Source organism: Xiphophorus hellerii, chromosome 1, assembly GCF_003331165.1.
Source record: "Xiphophorus hellerii strain 12219 chromosome 1, Xiphophorus_hellerii-4.1, whole genome shotgun sequence".
Lineage (NCBI taxonomy): Eukaryota > Metazoa > Chordata > Actinopteri > Cyprinodontiformes > Poeciliidae > Xiphophorus > Xiphophorus hellerii.
Window position 1 is genome coordinate 23,733,408 of NC_045672.1, and position 23,860 is coordinate 23,757,267.

General features: G+C 38.9%; 3 protein-coding genes across 9 annotated transcripts in view; 1 reads left to right on the top strand and 2 right to left on the bottom strand.

The window, feature by feature from the left end:
• The window catches only part of pacsin1a (protein kinase C and casein kinase substrate in neurons 1a), a 41,476-nt gene extending 38,703 nt beyond the window's left edge, over positions 1 to 2,773 (bottom strand). The window contains exon 1 of one of the 2 annotated variants that reach the window (XM_032577152.1): positions 2,420 to 2,773. The gene's annotated coding sequence lies outside the window, so the exon portion shown is untranslated. Of the gene's footprint in view, positions 1 to 2,224; positions 2,244 to 2,419 lie in introns of those variants that run through there. The other variant, XM_032577224.1, reaches the window with a different exon arrangement.
• A 2,939-nt stretch (positions 2,774 to 5,712) lies between these two features.
• smim29 (small integral membrane protein 29) lies at positions 5,713 to 9,911 on the top strand. The gene is made up of 5 exons (XM_032577484.1): positions 5,713 to 5,820; positions 6,285 to 6,603; positions 6,685 to 6,710; positions 6,807 to 6,912; positions 8,642 to 9,911. Exons 2-5 carry the CDS (start codon positions 6,493 to 6,495, stop codon positions 8,708 to 8,710), a joined length of 312 nt encoding a protein of 103 aa, XP_032433375.1. The 5' UTR covers positions 5,713 to 5,820; positions 6,285 to 6,492; the 3' UTR covers positions 8,711 to 9,911.
• Positions 9,912 to 10,589: 678 nt separating this feature from the next.
• hmga1a (high mobility group AT-hook 1a) lies at positions 10,590 to 17,268 on the bottom strand. 6 transcript variants are annotated; one of them, XM_032577739.1, is made up of 5 exons: positions 17,129 to 17,268; positions 16,069 to 16,171; positions 15,132 to 15,215; positions 14,101 to 14,157; positions 10,590 to 12,557 (listed from the first exon to the last, which is right to left on the bottom strand). In XM_032577739.1, the coding sequence occupies exons 2-5, from the start codon at positions 16,150 to 16,152 to the stop codon at positions 12,495 to 12,497; spliced, it is 288 nt and encodes a 95-aa protein (XP_032433630.1). In that variant the 5' UTR covers positions 16,153 to 16,171; positions 17,129 to 17,268; the 3' UTR covers positions 10,590 to 12,494. The 6 variants fall into 6 exon arrangements, with proteins under 6 accessions (XP_032433630.1, XP_032433478.1, XP_032433712.1 ...); XM_032577587.1 differs by having other exon boundaries at positions 16,054 to 16,171; positions 17,129 to 17,267; XM_032577821.1 differs by lacking the exon at positions 17,129 to 17,268 and adding an exon at positions 16,873 to 17,032.
• Positions 17,269 to 23,860: the final 6,592 nt, after the last annotated feature.

Consider the following 23,860-nt stretch of genomic DNA (forward strand, 5'->3'; position numbering starts at 1 on the left):
TTCACGATTGTACTGGGAATAAAATCTCATCTAGCTGATTACGATCTCAATGTAATAAAACAAAAACAAACTTGATATTTAAGACTAAATCACAGTAAGCAACAGAGTCTTATAGAAATAAACTAAAAATTCACAAATTGCATGAAGGTAATCATTTTTATTTTTTTAACAATTTTTTGAATAAAATATGTTCCACATAGAATATATTTATACATAATATTCTTACTGTCTATTTGCACAAATATTGTATTGTTGTCTGCTAAAATATAAACAATAGCTTTCTTAGACTACAGTCAACACAGACTCATTCCGAGACCAAAAAACTAAGAAACAAACAAACTCACAGCCTCAAATACATATTTCAAACTCTCAACACACTCTCCAGATCGTAGTCACTTGTGGTATTAACTTAAAGTATTTTAAAATGCATTTTTTTTCGAGGTGGATTTAGACAAAAATAAAACCAGTTGGAATTCAGAAAATATCCTCCACCACCTCACAAACATTGTAAATGTTTGTTCTCTCAAACCTTTGCCCTAGCAAGAGTTTTCACAAGAGTTTGATTGGTTTGAAAAAATCCTGTAGCCTTGAAGATACAGTTGCTAAGTATGTGATGCCCAGTCTTTCTCTCATGAAAGAAAAAACAGTCTGTTGGTGTGAACACCTAGATTTTGTAAACTATGACTACTGCAAGTACCGCAGTTTAACAAACACATAAACCAGGGGTCTCAAACTCCAGTCCTCAAAGTTCCTCAGTCCTGCAGTTTTTAGATGTGCCACAGGTACAAAACACTGGAATGAATTGGCTTAATTACCTCCTGCTTGTGTAGATCAGTTCTCCTAGCCTTGCTAATGACCTAATTATTCTTTTCAGGTGTGGTGCAGCAGAGGCACATCTAAAAGTTGCAGGACTGCGGCCCTCGAGGACTGGAGTTTGAGACCCTTAACATAAACACATCCTGTTCCTCACTTCAGCGAAGCATTCCCTGACATAGAGGGGCATTTATGGTTGGGTCAGGACGTGGATGACTTGGAAGAAGATGGGAACTGCATGGTCTGATTGCTGATTTGATGTTAAATAGAAAAGGGCAGATGGCAGAACTTCATGATCCAGTTTACTCTGACTAACCACCAAAGTTAGTACAATGTTCTTAAGCAACACTGGGTTCTCCAAAGAGGTTAAGTTGCTCAAGGGTTAGTCGTTAGTCATTTCCAACAAAAAGCCATTTGAGCACCATGAAGAGCTCCAAAATCAAGCAAAATGACATCTGCTACTTCACCGCTGCCATCGCATAGAAGATCTCACATCAACAAGCGTTGCTGCATGTCTTTTGGCAGGACGAAGTGTTTTGGAACGACAGCAGCTGCTTGGTTGGACGGGGATATTACAACCCAATGCAGCAAGCAGCACTTTAAACAACCCCCCTCCCTGAAACGCATCATCCTCCTCATCATCACCACCACCATCATAACAGATTGGGGATGCCAAACACCTGAAGGTGGCCACCAGATACTTCAGTCAGCTGGGAGGCCAGATGCGTTTCAGCCTCAGAGCAGATTTGATGAATGATTAAAGGGACCACATGCACCTAATCCCATGTAGAAAGCGGGATGCTCCTCCTCTGTGGCACCGTTGGTTTGTCGGAGGGAAAACAATGACGCTAGAGATGGCTCTTTGCTGTGCTGTGACAACCAATTACATAACTGGAGCTATGTGGAGTGCTCCCATTAACATTCGCTTCCATTTCCCTCAAGAAAGACTCAAATACATCACTACATGACCACTAAGCAGCGCATCTACGTCCATTAGCCCCATCTTGTCCTTTAAACAGCACAAAATGTTACGTTTTCAGACTGATCCAAGTTTATTTTCGCTATCAAATTTAGTCATTTCAAGCATGGAAATAAACCCTTTGCTACATCGCCATCGCCTACAAATGAAACAGTATTAAATGAATTTTGATCAGCATTTTTCTGCTCAGAAAGCGGGTTTGTTTTATATGTGAGGTCTAATTTGTACAATCCAGCTATTATTCTAAACAGAAAACAGCAATGCATAATTTTACAATGTGGTCTGAAAACAGGACATCAGGTAGAGTAAACCAGCATTAGACGAGTCAACAAAGCGTACAACATTAATTCAAGGTGAGGCGAGATGAACCATCTTCCCCCATGGCGTAAGCAAACAACGGTACATCATGTAATATGACGCATGAATAATTACAAACTGCAAAAGGCAAACAGAATCGCCTCCGAATTCTGTTGTACTCCGTCGGGTTTTGCTGCATTAGAAGCAGCGGTGAAACGTTAGCCAACATGATGGAGAGTGATGCAGATTTCTCCATCTCGCCCTTCGCTGAAAGGATGCTCTGCTTCTTATCCCTATGATGCACGGACGTGGCGGCCAGTAAACACTTACCAGAGATGCTGCTTCTGGTCCTGCCCAGTGGTGTCTGCTGCGAATCAGAGCGTATTTTCCCCTTGCAGTAGAACAGAAGGTGACCCTGCGTTCTCTCTGTAAGACTCTGCATCCACGAGATCACGATGCACGCAGCAAGGGGGAGCTCCACGGCACAGGCGCGCGCTGGGGGGATGGCCCAGCTTTTACTCTCAATGGACAGCAGAAATAGACTGCGGGGGGGGACGACGAGTGTGCCAAGTGATTTCTAAAATCTCCTCTTAGCATATAAACGTATGGGAAGTAATACAAAATATAATTATTAAGCAATTGTCAATTTTGTGATTTTTTCCCCCTTGCTATTTCTTTATTGTTATCGATGAATACTCTGTTACTTAACTGGAACGACACATTATTATTTATGATATAAAATAATTCGGAAGGAATGGACGAGGAGAGCGTTAAATGTGACTTCCACTTTCCAGCCAATGGAGTGATCACGTTGAGAGGAGGTGTCCCCCTCCCCTTTGCAGTGTAGGCCCCGCCCACATCTCACTTTGCCCGAAAGGAGGAGGGAAGGTGGGAAAGGAGTGTTTTTGTTCTGGGGATGGCTACTGACTCATCCACTCAAGAACAAAAGAACGTTTTGCTCAACTGTTGAGTGTTTAATTTGCTCATTTACAGTGCCTCACAAAAGTGATAGGGCTTCTTGAACGTTTTCAATTTTTTGCCTTACCATAGTGACAGAAGTCCTTGTGTTTTATTAGGATTTTATGTGATGGATAAACACAGTTTAGCGGATGACGATAGGGGTGTTCCAAATTATTTGACAAATAAGTCAATATTGAGTATCTGAGTCACTATTTTGTGGTTCCACCTTCCACTGCAAACACAGCTGCAAGGATTTCCTCTATTATTTTTGCCAGCTTGCAAATCTACAAACTGAGACTTTTGTCCATACTTCTTTTCAGCAGTCAGATTGGATGAAGCATCTGTCAAGTGAATGTTGGTCTTTAAGTCATCCATTAAGACCACTTTATCTATTAGATCTGATTTATTCATTTATGTTAGCTTAACATCAATGTTCTGTTGAAGATTAACTCTTGCCGTAGTTTGAAGTGTTTCACAGCATCTAATGTGTTATCTTCAACAATTGTCATGTATTTAGCTTCATCCATTTTTTAGTCAGTTCTGGCCAAATTCTTTGGTTGCAGGGGAGCTGGTGCCTATACCTCCAGCCATCATTGAGTGGGAGGCAGGGTATATCATGAACAGGTCGCCAATTCATCACAGGCCAACATAGAGACACAGGACAAACAATCATGCCCACACATTCACACCAAAAGGCAGTGTAGAAAGACCAGTTAATCTGATGGTCATATGTTTGGACTGTAGGAGGAAGCCATGATTCACAAATATTCAGGGAGAACATGCAAACACCATGCAGAAAGATCTTCTTGCTGTAAGACGATGGTGCTCCACTCTTCCAAAAAGACCAAATCTGTGGAGTTTGACTATAACAGGTAAACCCCTAATTGGATATTCTAATTAGTTAGTTTCATATATCTAAAAAAAATATATTATACAATGTTAGGCAACCTTCACACTTAGATATACTGATCCTCTTTTACATGCTTCATTGTTATTTCTGAGGTGCAGCTTCCACTGAAATAAGGCATCCTGTCAAAGCCATTCAGCATCAAACAGGATGAAGAGAGGGGGGTGTTTTCTTCTGCAGATTGGAGGCCATAGCAGACCTTAAACTAGATCAATCAGATTATGTATTTTTTTCTTATGCAAATTGGCTCAAGTGCAAATAAACTGCCACCAGTAAAAATTGTTTATTTTATCGCTTGGTTCTGAAAAACGAAGTTTACATGGTTTATCACACATTCACATACAATAAACACAATCTCAGGTGAATGACAAAATGTAAGCAATATTACATATCTCTATTGTGTGGAAAAACCCACTATTAACATATGGGTGTCAGGTCATTCAGACGAGAAAGCGATACACAGATTTAACCTTTTTTTTTTTTTTACTACTAACATAGTTTCAACATATTTCCTAAAACACATATTTAATAATTTCCTCAAGTTTAGTGACATCTAGCGGCCAATTACAAACAGTGCAACAAATAAAAACTCGGAGGACTATCAAGTGGAGAACTATCAAGACTTCTTCAAATGATTACAGAAAGTCTAGCGTCTTGAATGCATCAAATAAAGAAATTAGATGTTTTTGTCCTTTCACTCCATCTTCTTCTTAAACTTCTTTATAAGCTGCAAAATTTCTTGTTCAAAGCTAAAAGACAAAAAATAGTTCTGATATTAAATACTATGTATTGGACAGTACTCTTGTATTTTCTGATGGTTGAACTGGCAAAGAGACCTTTTAACAGTAGTGGAAACACAAGCGTGATTTGCACAGATTCCATCTCGCAAGATTTTGTTGAGAAAGTGGACAATTAGGACACAGTTGAGGAAATAATGTGTTGACACTGTAAAAGATCTCTTTAGTATCTCACACATGTATCTGTTTGGTTCAGACTTTTCTAACAAGAGTCATAGCAGCATAATTTGCTCTCTGTTCTATTTTATTCTTTGAAAGTAGATCTGCCAAAAGAGCAACCAACAATGCAGTTCATTTTGAAATGACAAGATGTTTGTTTGACTTTTCATTTTTTAGATTCATGTTGACAAGCAGCCATGATAGTTGTGCCTTTATAAAGCTGCTGAAACAATCTTGGTATCTCTCTTCATCAGAACTAGCATCTGAAAGCCCAAACAAGGTATTTTATCTGTATGACTTTAAACTTGTCAACACAACCTTTTTGTGAAAACATTTTGACAGTCATTAGGAAAAAAAAAAATCCAGAAAGATCTGGGGAGAAAATCTGTTGGAGGCTGCAAAGACTTAAGATTGGGGGAAAATCACATTCTACAGGACACCAAAACAGTTAGAGCTAAAATAACTGTGCAAAATACATTTGTCTTTGTTCATACGTGCACTCGGAGTCTCATAAAGTAGTAGGATTAATATATTAGACCTAAGTCCGATTGAAAACTTAGATTGCACTCATCCAATCTGACTGTGCTTGAAATATTTTGTGGAAAAGAACGGGCAAAGATTTCAGTCTCTAGATGGGGGGTGGATACGAATTTGCATATATCATATATAATTTTCTCCCACATCATAAATATACAATACTTTGTAGTGGTCCATGACGGAGAATCCAAATAAAAATACATCGAATTAAAATCACTTTTACTTTTCGTTGCTTCGCGTGAGATCAGTCTTTTATTCTGAAGAGTTCAAACCGGAAGCTCGTACACTGTTGTCACTGGTAGTGAAAGGTCGTCTGTCTGAAGCTAGTGAACGTCAAGTCTTAAAGGAAAGAAGGCTTTTTATTCTGCAGAGTGAGTAAGAATTGACCTAAAATGAGTAGAACATGTTAGAGCAGGCCGTGTATTTAGTCTTACTGACCGAGTAAGTTATATTTGTCGCAGTTTAATCACCTTTTTTGCGCAATGCTGCAGGAAACTCACCATCAAGTTACAACAGCTAAACAAAAATTATTTGTAGCGTTGAAGACACTTTTGTTACAGCAGTCAGGTGAGGCGTAAATGTAACCTTTTACTTATAGGTAAGGAATGCATTGGTTTAGATGGCGTGCCTTTTTTTAAACAAGTGCTAATCGTGGCAAATCGGTAAAATACGGCTTGCTAACATTGGCCCGTTTAAATCTTTAGTCATTTAATCATTAGTTTCTGCAGCATGACTGGTTCTCTTATTCCTAAATCTTCCTCTTTCTATTTATTTGACACTTTCCTTGACAGACAGATAGCTGTGTACAGACCATTTCCATTATGTGCTTCCTTAGATTGCTCGCTGATTAGGGAGGGCAGTGATACCATGTGGAAGTCACATGAACGACGAGGATGAGGCATAAACAAGGGGGCAGCCTGACGACAGAGCCGCTGCAACACAGTGTCAGCCAACAGGAGGAGGAGGGGGGACTGGTGCCTGTACAAAGATCCCACACACAAGCAGGCCCCCTGTGGCCCTTTCCCCCTTGAACGTTAATTAGGATGAACAGCACTACCACTCAGCCCCCTGCCCACAAAGATGGGGGTGTGGCGGTGAGCTACGTGCTGGTGCCATTCCTTCTTATAACTATTGCTGGAATTGCTACAGTTTTGGTAAGTAGCTCATCAGAATGTGTGACATTAGAGACTTAAAAAGATGCAGCTCTCATGCACTTTTTATTTTGTTTGTTCTAGATTTTATGTCTGCGTAGGAAAAGGAGGTGAGAACAAACTCAGGGTATTGATTAGCTGGCACTGCCTCTTACTTCCTCAGTGTGACCCATTGATTTCTTGATGCACTTTATCTTCTGCCTTAGGATCGACAGACTTCGGCATCAGCTGTTACCTGTTTACACGTATGACCCTGCAGAGGAGCTTCATGAAGCTGAACAGGAGCTTTTGTGGAGAGAAGAGGACACCAGGGTAGGAGACGCAAACTCTCAGTGACAGTGTCCTTTGTAAATTAAAGGAAAGGTGTATACTATTATATTGGATGAGGAACATCTTTAGTTGGATTCCTGTAAATCCAGAGTGAAAATATATTTCTCAGTAAAACCACAATTTTCACTCTGTATTTGTGGAGTGTGTCTTTGACAGTGTAAAAACATACCCACTGTTATCTTTAGTTGCAGCATTTAGCTTTAGACTTCCGTAGTTCCTCAAATTGCATCTTCCCCTTTTACAAATTTAAATCTAAATGCAACAAACAATGCAATAATAGCAGGCAGTATTGTTTCATCACAGCTTTTCTTTCAGGTTCAAACTAAAATCTCTTTATCCCTGCCCACATTAGTGACCTTTGACTTGTTTTGGAGTCAATTCAGTTCATCATTCATGGACATGTTGTTTTTACAGCATCTTATAAAAGAATAGTTAAAATATAAAATTTACTTATAGCAGTTTCCAGTTTGAGGACAAGTATAGAAAATCTTTTTATTTCCCGAATTCAAGTTGTGTTTTATTTATAGGACCATAAATTTGATTCAGAGTATCTTTGTGTAATCTAAATAAGGTAACAGTTGGCCTTGAGTTTAAAGTTTTAGCCTTAAGTATCTAATATTATTTAGATGCTGATAGCAGGGGTTGTACTTCAATTGATGGAAAATAGTTTTATTTGCACTATTTTGTTTTTACTTGGTCCTTGAGACATACAGATAGAATATAAACCATGTACAAAAAGTTAATACAAATTTTTATCAAGTATGAGACATAACAAAACATCAGATTTCATCTTCTCTTTGCTTGTCAGACTTTTGAAGACGTTAAAAACATTAACTTGAGGCAGAGAATCAAATAAATAAAATATGTGTGCAAAATACCATTCCTATATATTTTAATAACTAGATAGAAGTTATACTAATTATCAAAATTTTAAGTATTTCATAATAGGTTCTGACATTTGTATTCAGATCTAAGTCTATGTTTAATATTTGGTGCACCAAATGTTATAAATGTATGCATTCTTAGGATTTATGTAGCTTCTGGAACTATGTACTGTATCTGTCCTATGTGTAAGTGCATGATATTTTCTAAATAATTTTACATGTACTTCTTTCAATTCTGTATTATACTTTTAGATTTCATATTTGCTATTCTGTGATAATCCACTACTTTTTTGTGATATACAGTCAAGTTGGAACTCTACATGGATTTATGTAGCTAAAGCTGATCTATAATAGACTACAAAATTGAGTTGATTTTCAAAATGTTCTAAAACATTTTTTAGAAACGCAAAAATGGTAATTGATTTATACAGAATTACTTTTCCTCATGTAAATTTTACTCATCTCATAGCCTTAAGTCAACAGATTCAAGAAAAAATGGTATTATCAGCTTCACTGCTACCACTGCTGCACAGAGTTGAGGTGAGCACTAGGTGGTGATAGAGAGTTACTCTTTAAGACATTGCGATATTGCATCGCTTTCAGTTTCTCATGTAAGACATCAAGTGCTGAGACAAAACTGTTCAGTATTTACATCTTATGTTATAGAGGCTGTTTATTCTCCTAAATTTGTTGATGTCCAGTATGTTTTTAACAAAAGTCAAAATCTGCAACATGGATTGTTCCGTTTTGGTCAAAAACTTCATCGAGGTCGGAAACTGGAAACCTGTGACTCAGTTAATCTGTTCTGCTGTGTTTCATGTGCACAGATTGTGCAAGGCTGGGCAAGAAGCTATCAACAGCAGCAACCTCTTCTGTCCAAAGATGTGACAGCTTGATGACAGCTCAGCCTGGCGCAGGATGCTGAGGAGCGAGAAGACAACCTTCAGACTCAAAGATTGGCCCTTCTTTTAACTCATCTGTCACATTGCTCTATTTTGCTCCTGTTGTCTTTATCTCAGATTACATCGGCGATTTAAGAGCCAAAGAAATTAAGTACTTGTTACTTATTTATTGGAAATTATTTATTCAAATACATTTTTACTGTCATACTCTGCGGCACCAAATTCTGGGAAAGCAGAAGACAAAACCTCTTGTGCATTTGGTGTTTTGTTTACATTCTTAATGCTGTTGTGGGCAGCTTGTGGCAAGCAGCCTTGTTCCTGTGGGTTGCAGTAGGCATCCGTACCGCTCGCATAACTTGCTGCCTGCATTCACTGTGGTAGGCCTGCGAATGTTATGTACTAGTTAAACATCAGCGCTCAGATCTGGCATGTGCAGAGGTTGTTTGCAGAGCAATAGCGGCTTCTTTGATGAAACGCCTTTACGATTACAAACGCAAAGCCCCATATTGATCAGGTGAAGTTTGTTAAAGAAAGCTTGTTTTTAATTTCTGTTTCCTTTCTAGTCAAAGGCTTAAAACATCCTCCTTTCGTTTTGTTGCTTTGAACCGCTGCCTTGGAAAGCTTTATTTTATTTTGTCCTGCTTTGCCAAATCCTGTGACTCTTAACAATGGCATGAGATGCAAAAATCAGGAGCAAATAACACCAACTTCCTCCCAGCTCTTAAATGAGTTGTGACTGGATCTGAAAATATGTCCTGTCTTCGAGGCATGGCACCAGAAAATTTACGTCTGGCTGAAGAATCTGCTGAGATGAATTCCATACGTCTGACTGTTTCCAGCACTCAGGAAACCTTTTACACATTATAAACTTTTGCCTTTCATTTGTTGAATGTAAACGTAACTGTGTGTTTTTATGGAAGGCTTCACAGTTCTGGTATTTGGAGCCTTTACATACATTTTTCATGCTTGTCAGGTTTCTCTTTTTAATCATATAGAAACCTTAAATGCACCACTCAAAGATCTTCATATATCTTATCTGGAATGACTTGCGTTTAAGAATCCAACTTTAGGTGACACTTTTGACTATGTACTATTGCTGTGATGTTGGAATTCTTTTCTTCTCCTTGAATGCAGTTCTAGACAATTATTGAAAATGTCAGTAATTCTAATAAAGTGAAACTGATATTACAGGTTAGTATATTTTAAGCTTATTTTTAGAATTATAATAGCTGTGGAAAACCCCCAATTTAGTGTCTCATAAAATGTTACATGGGTGTAGGGTCATGCGATCAGATTAGATCATTATGAAGCAGATTGTAAGAATGCGTAGCTCATACACATTTGTTCAGGTATGCAACTTATGTTGCAGGGATAAAACGATTACTGATTTTAATGGCCATGGTAACAGTGAATGTTACTGAAAATCAGCACTACAGCCACATGCAGTTACAGTACCTTTAAAACATATTAGTCTGTTACAATTCTTAGCACAAGACGGTAAACGGAAGACAAGGGTTAGACCTTTAGACGAACTGCAAAAGGCTCTTTTGAAGAGGACTGTTAAACAGGCTGAGTGCACTGTAATCAAAACAATATGGAAGGTTACGTGGAAGGAAAAACTGGAGTTTTCCTTATGTGCAAACCATATTCCTTAAAGTAAACAACGCTACCTATACCACCAAGCAGATTGTGCTTGGTGGTATCTGTATAATTTCAAATTCTAAATAATTTGATACGATTTAAAATTATTGGGATCCACCTGTACTTTTGCTTAGACTATGCTGTCGCTTCTTAAAATATTGTAATACAACTTTTTTTTTTTTTAAACAAGAGTTCAAATTAGGGGGCATTAGTACAATAAACATGACAAAAATGACAAAGAAAGTTCTCTTTATTGTCCATTTCTGATACAAATTGTAGGGCACCATAGAAATATAGACATTGTACATTTATATAGGTGTACATTAAAAAGCATGATCCCATCCTATTGAGTTTACAGTATATAAATCAACAAATGCATGATTTAAAGAGAAATGTCTAGATGCAGTTGTGTAGTTGGAAGGGGACAAAGACAAGAGACTGTACGACTTTAATGAAAACGATAAGAGCAGCTCTGTGCGTTAATGCAGAATGCACAGCGCCTGACAGAACAGTGAAGAGTGCCTACTCTACACAAACTCGCATTTGTCCATGAAAATCCAACATTTCAGTGCAGAAGAAAAAAAAAAAAAAAGATAAAAACACACCTGCTAGTCTACCACAGTCAGCGAACACAATTGTTGAGCTGACAGGTCTCCCTGACTTGCTTCACACATTTTAAAACCTGTCTGCAAAGTCTGGCGCACAATTACATTTTACACCTAGTCAACATGATCAAAAAGATGAAAAAAGAAAAACTTAACTCTTGTCAGAGGTTACATTAAAAATAGAAAAACCAGTTGAATGCAATCATAAGGTGAAGTAAGCTGTTAAATTGAGGTATGAGAATCCAGGCTTTGTTTTGCCTGTTTGCAGTTTTCCGGGGATTTGTAACTGAGGTTGTAGCAGCTTAGGTGTGTGTGTGTGTGGGGGGGGAAACCCAGTTAAGTGTACTATGGATACAGGTTCCCTGACAATGAAGAAAAAAAAATGTAGTAGACACAAACGACACACATCTTCAGAAGATTAAGGAAAGTAGGGTTACCGTTACGTTACTAAGTGAGGAAGAAGCTAGATTAAGCAGTGATGGCTAAATGGAATGAGAAATAAAAAATGTACAGCCCTGTTGGATAGTAGTGCCACCAACTATCCACTATTACAATCATACTCCTTGTTTGACCAATTGCAGTGACTGAGTGAGCGCATGAGGGAAAGAGGAAAAAAAAAAAAAAGTAACCGCATTTGTAAAAGCTCCCTGAAGAAACGACAGATTACTTTTCAGCCTAAAACTCTTTCTAAAAATATACCAAAAAGAATTGTTATAAAACACAAAAAGCAGCACACTCATGGTTTCTCTTACATGGTATATAACCCAGAGGAACAAACTGCAAGTCTGATCAGAGTATTTTGATGAAGAAAAAAAAAACAAAAACCCATCAATCTTACTTTACATCTCCCCACTACATGCAAAAAGGACTGAGAATGTTTTAAGCTCCTCTAAAATCTACACTGCTCTACAGGAAAAAGCGGTCAGGTGGAAGATGCCCAGTTCTGTCCAGAGTTTGAAAAAAATTAAAATAAAATCATGAATGAACTCGACACGAAACGGACACCTCTACCATCAGTAACCTATGCTCATCCTAAATGCTGAAGCTCATCTCCATCTAGAATACAATGCAAAGGATAGGTTAATCACTTTACTCACATGTAACAAAACTAAACAGCAAATGGGTAAAAATTTACCTTTGTCCAATACAAAAACAAGAAAGTCTATATGTTCTACTATCGCAGATGCAATAAATGACACTAAGCAGAGGAAATATGTCCTAACGGTCTTTAGGGGAGACTAACAAACACCCAGGCTCTTCAGAGCACACCTTGTCCAGTATAAAAGACTTGTGATAACATGACATGTAGAAGGGCTGTTACCTGTCATGTAATGCTTAGATCTATGCTTGATCAAGTCCATTTTGTTTAAATCCAGTGCTGCTGCATGATATATGTACTGTGTTAACCCCACCCTTTGACAAAGGGGAGGGCTTTGTCGTGAACAGTGGTCAAGTGGTGGCACTGGTGTTGATACAGCCCAGTTTCTGGATAACAGTAAGTCAGTATGTAGAGTGAGGTAGCATGTATTGAATTACTGGTCATCTTCCTCCTCCTCTTCCTCAGATGATTCTTGGGATGCCTTTTCCTCCTTCTCCTGTGACAGAAAAAGTAAAGTCAGACTTTCTGCATACGCCCACAACATACAGAGACAAAAGACAATGTTTCTGAAGCGGTGTAAACAATCGCTGCCTGTGATTCATGCCTTGATGCGACTGTTTTTTGTCAAGTGCCAACTTGGTTAAAAGAAATTAAATAAGTGTTCTTTGACAAACCACTGTGGCATGAAAAAGCACCCCAGGGAAGGGTGAAGCATCTGTAGTGAAAAGTGATTCATCACCAGTGAGTCATAATGAATCATCCTGTTTTTTTTTCTTCCACTCATTTACTCCAAGTTGTTCATTCATAAAATAATAAAAGAAACAAAAAAAACTAAAAACATGGGTGGGCCATGTTAAGGAGGGGACTTTTGGGTCACTCCTCACTATGACTAATGCAATCCAGATGCCTCCTGGAGTTCAAACAAGTGATGCACATCACAATGTTACTACGAAACCTCAAATTCTTGCCTAAGGCCACAGATACTATGAAAAAAAATCTCTACATGTTAGCACAATCAGGTGGAGACTTGCAATAAAGAAATGGCCGGTCTGTATGAATGAATCTCCACTTCACTTGGCTTCTTAAAAAGGAACGTCACTCACCAGACAGTCATACCAATCACTCACTCTGGGACAGAAATGGTGTAGGGTACCGCTCATGTTAATGTTGATTCTAGCTGGTCAATTTCAACCGCTGCCAATTTGTACCTACTTTCCTACTTTTGTTTTATACATGTAAAACCATTTCATACCCATATGTTTGTTCTTGATTGTAGTTAAATTTTGTGTCAAAAATACTAAAGTTTAAATTTGTTTAGTCCAATCTTAAAGGGGCAGTATTATCACAATAACTGTTACCTTCAGTCATTATAAAAATGCTGTTTATATCAAATATGACTTAAAGAAATTTTACTTTGAAATTTAACACTTTGGAATTGGGCCTGTCTCTTTAAGAAACTTCTGCTCTTTCCAACAATCCATCTTCAGGAAGTCATCACAACAGCGCTGCTCTATCAACCTTTTAAAGTATTTAACCAGTGTTGTACTGAGAAGTAGCTCCTATAATGCAGATGCTCAGCAGATGCACAGTTCCACCAGCTGATTGCTAATTGCTGCTGGCTAGTTTGAAGGAGTTAAATAGGGTTGTCACAAGGAAAGAATGCTCTGACACAGAAGCTCGGAAACTGCAGCTCTTAGGGAGGAGCTGTGCCATCAAAGGCGGTGCTTGGTTGCCACGGGAGATTAAAGAATTTCTTAAACTTGTACGAAAGAGTCAAGGCAAAAGTCATGTATGTTTTTGATGAGGGACTAACATAACATTATATAAAGCTAAAATAAAGTTGATTACATAAGTCTGCCCCTTTAAAAAAATGTTACTTTGAAACATGTATTACTCTCTAGTCTCATTTATTTTGCCTTTAATCCCTGTTCGGGGCAACCGACTAGCAATAACAGATCTGAGCCCTTGAGCAAACCAAAATATTTAAACGGGAAGATATTTATTGGAGTCATAAACTCAGATTTGAGCAGCATACTTGCCTCCTTCTTGGGTCGTCCCCTGCGTTTTCCTCCTGCAGGTGAGGCTCCTGCACCTTTCTGTGAAAGAAAACCACAGAAGGCCACCAAGGCTGTTACAAGGTTCTCATCATTAAGTTGTAATCTCAGTGAGTTGTGGAGTTGCAGGCTTGAGTACAAAACAAATTTGTTATAGCACATCGCCTCTAGGTGGCAGTGGAAGCACTACAACTGGACAGATAGAAAGGGGGCATCGGGTTCATTGGCTATTATCTGGAAGGCCGACTGGAACTGCACACAGGGCACTTCAGTTCGCTGGCCACCTGGTCCAAGGCGCAGAGACAGCTGGTGAAACCGAGCAGAGACACAAACCCTCCGTTGCTTCTAAACCTATATCAGTGCACACGCATGTGTGCGTCTCCTGAACTCCCTCCATTCCTCCCTTTCCCATAGATAGCAGCAAGCGAGAGCACACAGGGGAGCTGGAAGGGTTGGGGCGAAGGAAGAGGGGAAAAAAAAATCTGTTGTTGCTATGAGACGACAGGCAGTGAAGAACTAGGGCTGTGTGCCTGCTGGAGGCAGAGGGGGCGCTCAGTGTCAGCCTGGAAACAGTCTTGCGGCCGCTGCACCTGCACCGCACAGTGCATGTGACAAGCTGCAGGAAACTGGAGGACAGGATGCACCGAGTGAGCATCATCACCCCCGCCTCTCCTCCGCCATCTTCCACACAGCTATAGCCCCCCCTACCAACCCAAGGGTAAACCAGCAAACCAAGATTCTTTACAGTGGGAAGCAGTCGCCATGCTATTTCTGACACCATTAGGTGGTATCCAAAAAAAGAAAAAAGAATCAAAATCAACAGCCTGGCATCCTTTAGATGGATGAGGTTAGCTGCTGCTGCTACAAGCACTCCTTAACCAAAAGGGATCTGGAGTTTCAAACAGGAAGAGCTTAATCTAGAAAAAAAAATAAAAATAGATACATCAACTACCATCTGCAACATCTTTCTGTATACTTTCGGTTGCAGCTGAAACTCCCATTCTGAGGAGACTTACTTTGCCCTTGCCACCAGTTGCCTTATTTTTGCTCCCCTTTGGTCGCCCTCGGGGCCTCTTTGGAGTTGGGGACCCACTTGCCTCCTGAAAGCAAACAGGTTGAAGTTTACATACAATAACACACATGAAAATGTAAGAACGTTCACCGTCTTCTCATTCGACGACTTAAAGTTCCTTGGCATAAAAGAGCTCAAACAAAGTCAAACACTTCAATGCATTTCATAAAATTGAAACAAAAACAATTTAACACTCTGATAGGCATTTAGGGAAATACCATCACCTTGTACAGTTAGGTGAATTCGGCGTGGCATGACTCATCCTTTCATGCGTACCTTGTGGTTAGAAGCCGTGTCATAGCCGACTTGTCTACTGTTGCATTTCTGGAGTGTTTATCACCACAGCTCTTAGCAACAGAGGAACTCAATAGTAAAACACAGGAGGCTGAGGGACATCTATATGATCCACTCTGCGCTTCGCCTCTGCTATGTCATGCATCACAGTGAGGGAGCGGGGGTGGGCCTGGAGTGTGGAGTAGTGGGGAGAGGGGTTAAAACCAGTTTAAAGGTGTTGGGTTACTGGTTGCTTGCAAACCAGGGAGGAAGTTTATTGTAAATCTCTCCACTGATAAGCAACTGAACAAATGGTCACAAGGCCATCCTGGAGCTGGCCTATCTACATTCATTTCAGTCTTCACCTCAGGAGGACACGGACATGTACGAACCTTTTACCTGCAATAGTATCTGCAGGAGCATCAGATGCAACAGATGGCAACTGAGGGAGTTATTTTGGTTATCTGCAAATAAGATATGGAAATCTATTTGGAGGTCTTATTACATAATCCATGTTCTGGTGCGAATGAGGTTAGTAGTAGTAGGACAGGCAAACGAGACAGAGCAGATAGGAGTAAAGGGACACTACTTACGTCTGAGGATTTTACCTGCGGCTGCTTACGGGGTCTTCCACGCCCTCTCTTCTCTGCCCCCTCCTTATCTTTCGTTGAGACTGTCCCCTTGTCGCTCATGTTTGCTTAGCTTTTCAACCTATGCAATAAAAAAAATATATATATATCACACTGGTTGGCCTTGGTGTAAGACGAGGCGTCGAGTATAAACACAAAACATGTAGAAATGAGGAGTAGTCGAGCCACTAAACTCATTGACCGCAACAACAAACCCAAATGACCGACCTAACCGCGCACTGTTTAACTCAATTAATCCGCGCTTATTTCCAGCTCTATTTTTGTCTCATCGGCGCGCTGCTACACAAGAGGTTTACGGCAAAAACAGATTGCACGATACTGAAAGGACACAACCTGCAAATTACTATTGCATGCCCCTATACTAAACCATGCTTAGAGGCCTGTTTTTTCCCCTCTTTGCCGTAGCCGCCGTACCCCCACGATCAGGCCTGTGCACACAGAACTATCTCACAGCAGGTCTGCACGCCGTGGCCGCGGAGAGATCCGCCAACACACACAATGGCTGCTGTGTGCTCGTTTGCATTTGCAAGCTAGGAGCCCCGGCTGAATGCTCGCTCGGATTTTTCTAAAATGACACTGAGGATTCAAGCGGAGGAGGCGGCCGCTCAGCGGCTAAAACCCCGAGCCGAAGCAACAAAAGACGGCTTCACGTTGAGAGCGTGCAGCCTTCTCCCGCCGGAGCTAGGGACTCTTTGTAAAAATAATAATAAAACACTGCATTGAATCATTTCTAGCTTAGCACATCTCCATTTATGCACCCACCTTTATTTACACGGATTTATCGCCTCCGTCTTAAAACTAAAGCCGAATTGTTTCCCTTTAAGCGCAAGCTGGTTTGTATGCGGCTAACCGGTTAAATAGCCGATCTAGGCTACAGCTTTCATTCGTCAGATAACACACAGCCCGCCCATTTAAACCCCAGCTCATGCAGCTTTAAAACAGACTTAAAATAAAATAGTTGCTTTTTTTAAATATATATATTTTTAAATAAAAAAATCTATATATTATATATTTTTACCAGCAGGACGAGGAGTTTAATCCAACGGCATTCAATAAAACGCACGTGCGGCTTCTCTCTTGCAGATAAAGGAAAAAAGGCGCCGGACAGGAGGAGTTTTTGGACAATTTAAAGAGCCGCCCTCAGGGGGAGCAGGAATACTGGAGGGCGGAGATATGATAAATGGGCCACCAACAGTACGACGAAACCCAACCCCCTCCCACTTTACTGCTCATTGATTCTTACATTTTCCAGGTTTAATCACTTCACACCAAAACAGAGGTGCAAGAAGTTGTAGACTGAAAAAAGGAAATGAAACAGAAACAGAACAGTTATGTTTTATTATTTCCGGAGTGAATGTTATTTAAAATTGCATGCATTTGCCTAGCATTACATTCCACAGTCTCCAACCATGAACTATGACCTCCCCCAATGTAAACAGGAGCTGACTCAGAAAGTGGTCAGCTTCTCTGCTCAGGTGAGAAAATAAAAAAAACAGTTGCACCAAATGTTGCACAAAATTTGGTCCCTTTGCAAAGGGACAAAATGTCCCTTTGCTAATTCCCATATAATTTCATACCCATTGCAATTGTGCCCCTTCTTAATAACCTGTTGTATCTTTAAGTAAACTATCTCATACCTTGCTAATTGCAATATTGCCTCAGACTAATCTCTGCACTTTACCAGGTTGTATCCCCATTTCTTTCCCATGTACTGCCATTTCATCTTTTCTAACACCATCAAATCTTAAACAAACCATTTCATTCCCTCACATCTTAAGTTTCCTTTTGACCTACACATAATTTTCACAAAGTGGACCAGTGCACAGTTGTTTATTTGCTCATGACCTGTAGTTTGAGTATTTTCATGATAATTTATTGTAAGCATATCCAGAATATCCTTCATCATCTTTTTTTTCATTTCTGTCACCGAAGCTGGTTTCCTGCTTGTTGATGATGTTTTTGGTCCAACACTATCATGTTTAATTTACATGTATATGAATAGAATTTTTCAAGTAAACTTGATAGCTGTCTTAATTTTTTAAAGTATGTATTTATTTAAAATCATATATTTGACATGTGAGTACATGCTAAATTATATCATGCAAGTTGAAGCATAGATTATACATAAATAAAAATGAAAGAAATAACATATTGTACAGAAAGGACAACATTTATACAAGCAAATACAGTTATTAAAAATAGCATACTCTGATTCAAAGAAATGCACAACTGAGTATGATCAATAAATTTAGAAAATGTTTATTTGTGCATGAAAAAACAGACTTTTTACAAGAACTAAAAATATCTAAATAACAACAGTAATGTTATTTGGAAACACTGCAAATAACAGCAGTGATATAAATTGATATAAATTATTCAATTTGATTTTGTTGGGAGGAGTGATGAGTTTAGAGTCTAACAGCTGCAGGAAGGAAGGATCTTTGTTAAAGCATCTTTGTGGCCATCACTGAAGGTCCATCACTGAAGGAGCTTTCCAGTTCAGCACCGGCTTCATGTATTGAGTAGGAGACATTACTCAACAGTGATGTTATTTTATCAAGAATGTTTCTGTCTCCCACTACCTGCACTCTCTGAAGAAGACATGAACATGGCTTCCTTCTTCACAAAATGCAAAATATTTTTGAACAGCATCAGAGTTTAGTGGTTGTAAAATGTCTCTATTCTCTAGAATTAGACTCCTGCATTTGTTTTGGTTCCACTGACCCAGAATGCGCTGCGCTATAGTCCTCTTCATGCTTTTGGAGCGATTGCCAGTCAGCTTGCATCCACACATGCTTCAGAGTTCCCTTTAATCAAGCCGAGACCTAAGTTTTAGTCTGCATCAGAGTTTGATTGAGCATTCACACCTCCCCAAGCAAATCAAACTTCTCAGTGAAATTTGCTAGAGTTTAATTAAAACGGTCTAAACAGGCCTGGTGTGAATGCACCCTGTGAGTAGTGAAACCACCTCCTGATCAACATCTGGAAAGCCAAGGAGCCGGTGGTGGATTTTTGCCAGATCAGACTCACACCACTGACACCGGTGAATGTCCAGGGAGCTGACATTAAGACTGTGGACTCTCAGAAGAAGGGTTGAACATCAAGTCTTGAGAACTGGAACTGGACTAACATTTCAATTCTCCCAGAATCATTCAAATCAAGGTTATTGTCTCAAAGTTATTTACTAATTACTTTGAGACTTTTTCTGAAAAAAGCTACACAAATAACAACTAAAACATTTTTCCAATTAAGTACCTGGCATTTATTTTGGAGAAAAATACACATTGGAAACTGTGGCCACAGATGAGCTCCATCTTACTGCCTGAACATGTAACCATCCTCCACACTGATTTATCAGGCTAGTGAAAAACGAAGGAGTTAGCAAAGCCATGCATGCACGTACCTGCAACTAATGCTCCCCCATAAAGGGTGTTTTCAGCCGCAGGACTCCAGGTAAATATTCAATATTCACTGAAAGTCTTGATCCAGGCGATTGGCACTGAGACCTGTCTGTGGGAGTTGGCACGTTCTGTGCATTCCTGTGTAGCCTTTTTTTCAAGATACTCAAATTTTCCCCAGTAATTGATGTAACTTAATTGAGCTTAAGAGTGGATGTGACTACATAAGGTTATCTGTAAAATAGGACGGTATGTTGAGCCAATGATGGATTATTGTCAGATTAATAAACTGCATCCTCAGGGTCCATGTTGATGCATAATAAATTACTTCATATTTTTTCCTGAAGCGTGATTTTTCACTCAGGCAAAAATATCTAACTTGTTTTGAATGGGTATCTTACAGCAATAAATATCAGACCCTGACTTATAGGGATTTAAAAACTTGGTATTAAACAAGAAGTCTGTTAAACTCAGTAGGTTAAAGGGGCAGTATTTTGAGTTTTCCAGCCACATAGTATCATTTTATAGCATAATGAAGTAACTATTGAATTTGAATTTGAAACCTTGAAATTGGGCCTCTGTCTTTTTAAGAATTTTGTGCTCTTTCTGGTGGCATGCTCTTTTTGCATGTCATCACAGCAATGCTCCTCATTATGTCGTGAATAACCCTTCTTGGACTGAGAAGTAGTTCATATGATAAGCTTAGTGCTATGTGGGTACAAATGCTTAAGTACTATACATGTCAAATATTTCTTAAAAGACATTTGACTTTGCAATGTAGCACCTTGAAATAAGGTCTCTATTTCTTTAAGAAACTCCTGTTCTTTCCAACACTCTGCCTTCATGAAGTCATCACAACATTTCTCTTCTATTAACTCTTTAACATTGTTTTTACCAGCGTTGCACTGAGAAGTAGCTCCCATATTGAGCTCAGGCAATGTGCAGTTCTACCAGATGTTTGCTAATTGCTGTTGGCTAGTCTGAAGGAGCTGAATGACAGAGTCATGTGGGAGGGGTGCTCGGTTATGCGGAAGCTTGAAAACTGCAGTTCCAAGGAGGAGCCTGATCATCACAGGTGGCGCTAGACCTCCCCCAAGTGTTTTGCACGAAGCTGAATGGCTGCCATGGCCGGGAGATTAAAGGATTTTTCAAACATGCATGAAAGAATCAAAGCAACTCTCCCAGTGTTTTTGATGAGGGAGTAACATAAGAGTTGATTTAACCTAATACTGATCCTTTAAGTAACACACACAGTACAATCCTATTGGGCATATTTTTTCCTGCTATCTGCCCGTACTTGTATAGAACAAATCCTGAAGCCGTGCGTCTTTCACATGTGCAGTTTCACACTTCTATGGGGGCTGTTCCCAAAAAGTTCCACTCTGAGAGTTTATTTCAAAAATCAGCTCTTTAAATGGAACCTTAAAATCAATCCATGATTAACTTATCAGAAACATGACATCATCATCTTGACTTTCGCATATTGTTTGAAGGAATAGGTATTTTACTGCACGTAAACTTCTGATTTTGGAAAATGCAATCCAAAATTATGCATCTTCTCATTATCTTGCCATTCAACAAATAATGCCACGATAATATTTTCTAAAATAAAAAACTATTTTGTTTTTTATTGTCAAATATGATGTCAGGAAATAAGAATTATGTGTTCTCCTAAGTCATGGCACGTATATAGCCAATCTCCAGTTCTTCAGTGGAATGCATGTATGAACAGCAACTGTTCAAGTTAAGACTTAATATGTTGAAAGCAATCTTTATCCTTTCTTTAGTATAAAGATTGAGAAAGCAACACTCTTAGTGTTTTTACTGCCTTCTCTTTTTGGTTTATTGCACAAATATGCCTTCTTATCCATACACTTTTTTTCATGTTGTACTTATGAGCTGACAAGATCATAAAGACATTTTTGTCTGCTACTTAGTTATTACTATTATTTCAGATAGGTGAAATCTTCTATATTTTTCGAGTGTCACTGTGACACTTTTTACAATTGAATTCCATCGCATGTCTGCATATGAAACAAGGTAAGCTGACATTCCAAAGGGTTTCACACAAGAGCAAGGGGTTCTTATGCAAATAAACAGCCCATCTGAAGCTGCTGAGGTCTTTGCAATGTGGTTGTAAACAGCCCTCAAGAATGCAGAGCAACTCTTAAGGTGGCTGGGACAGGTTGTGTGCTTTTGCCTTTGTGTACTGCACCTCGTTGTTTGTTTCGCCAAATAACTTAGTGGAGACCAACATATTAAATGCACTGTGTTCGCCCTGTCTTTGTTGTTCACATAAAGTACAATCATGTCAGTATACTGTACATACATGATGAGAAAAGCGGGAGTTTTGTGAAAAGGAAACTGGATAGGCTATGAATGGAGAGGGTGCTTTTCTCAATGAATCCAATGTTCTGCTCAGCATGTGTTTGACTTGCATACCCCACCCCTCACCCCCTTCCCGCCTTCTTTCCCAATTTCTCACTCTATTCACTTCCTTCCTCTCTATCTTGAACTATTTTACCCATCCCCCACACGCTTAACACATCTATGCCATAACTAGCCCCTCAGTGAGTGGAAGGAGACAGGAAAATAGGTCCACTCTGTTTGTGTGGTTGTGGGCGTGTGTACGTGTGTGAGTGTGTGTGTTTGTTGTCCATCTCAGCCACTGGCACCACCTGGAGACTGGATATTGCTACTGTCCTGATTAGACAGAAACTATTTTAAAAAAGGCTCCAGATACCAGCTTAATAAAAAATAAAAAACAACTTGTTCTCGCTTGTTTCATGAAGGAAGTTTTTTTTTTTTCAAAAGATGGTGATTCAGTTCTATTTTGATAGTTTGTTATATTTTAATATTGTTTTTACTTAGCGGTAGAAAACTAAAGCTGTATGTAGAATATTTTGCACTGTTTAATACCCTGATAAAAACTCTAAAGTTTGTCTATATGGGCACCATGGTGATTTTTAATAAAAGGTAATACTTTTGAAGTCTCGATTAGTAAATATCTATTAAATGAATGACATTTGAAATCCATGCAAACATTTTTACCCTGGTTTATGTTTGTTTTTTAATAATAATAATAATACACTGCTATTAAATTAAGATTGAACATAATATGACCACGTATTATTGTAATTCATAAAATAAATGAATGAAATAGTTTACAGAGGAAGTGAAAAAAATGGTAGCATGTTGGCAAAAAATTATTGTACAAACTGGAGCCATTGTGGATGCAGAGAAAATAACATTTTCCATATGGCCTATGTCTGTAAAATCAAATGCCTCAAAGTTATCTATTGCATTGTTTCGGATGTAATGTTTTCCCAGTGAACATGTTCACTAACAATTATTTCCAAGATATTATCTTGTAGTAACCTTTTCTTTTGAAATTCTGTGTTTGTTTTGGTTTCCGCCCTTTTCATGTTGTTTGGTTAGCCCCACACACGCGCACAAGTTGAGACATAAAGCTACGTCTGTGGGGATTTAAAATATGCAGTGGTACCACACTTATTTAAAGATCAGTACTGAAGGATTCACTTACTCGCAGATTTTTCTGTGGAATACAACTCCAAACTCTTTGCAGAAAATTTGCTTATTCACAAATATTTCTGTTGAACATATAAAATAGTCTAAAAATAGAAGAAACAAAAAAGCAGTTTGAGAAGTTGAATTATCTCCGCGCAATGTTACTTGAAATTACTACTGGCTGATTAAAGCAAAGCAGTCTATCCAGGAAAGACATTAATTTCCCAAATAAGTTGTACCTCCAAGAACGGAGATAAAGAAGATAGTGGGTGTCATTAACACATGTTAAGGCATATTTGGTGTTGGAACTATTAAAATAGACACTTATCATTATTTTTAAAGGGGGTCTCAAGTATTTGAGGATTTCAGCTATTTGTGGGCGGTTGTGGTCCCTGAATACTGGGGGTCCATTGTAATGTGTAACATTACATTAATTGAGGTGGCTACAGAAAAAGCTAAGAGAAACAGATTTTTTTTTTTAAGTAATGATGGACATTAAACAATATTGCTGTTATATTTGTTTACCACTTTATGACACTGGAATATACTGAAAAATACATTGCAAAGAAATATATTAATTTGACGCTAGGATGCTTTATAAAACTGACTTTACAAAAACGTTTAGGATATGTTGTATAACTATGATTTATTTTATCCATATATCCTTGGCTGTCAGATAAGGCACTGATATTGGCAATCCCTAAAATCTTCAGTGACCACATATTAACCCACAAGAAAACATAAAGAGAAGCTGAATCCATTTGAATCTGAAAGGTAATCAGATCTTCCTCCCTCATGATCAGGCAGAGTCTTCTCCTATAGCT

Coding starts and splice junctions, on each gene's coding strand:
- smim29 (XM_032577484.1), top strand. CDS start 6,493: ATGAACAGCACTACCACTCAGCCCCCTGCCCACAAAGATGGGGGTGTG. Junction 6,604..6,684: donor CTGGAATTGCTACAGTTTTG/GTAAGTAGCTCA, acceptor TGTTTGTTCTAG/ATTTTATGTCTGCGTAGGAA. Junction 6,711..6,806: donor TGTCTGCGTAGGAAAAGGAG/GTGAGAACAAAC, acceptor CTTCTGCCTTAG/GATCGACAGACTTCGGCATC.
- hmga1a (XM_032577587.1), bottom strand. CDS start 16,152: ATGAGCGACAAGGGGACAGTCTCAACGAAAGATAAGGAGGGGGCAGAG. Junction 15,216..16,053: donor CGCAGGTAAAATCCTCAGAC/GTAAGTAGTGTC, acceptor GTTTGCTTTCAG/GAGGCAAGTGGGTCCCCAAC. Junction 14,158..15,131: donor CAACTGGTGGCAAGGGCAAA/GTAAGTCTCCTC, acceptor TTTCTTTCACAG/AAAGGTGCAGGAGCCTCACC.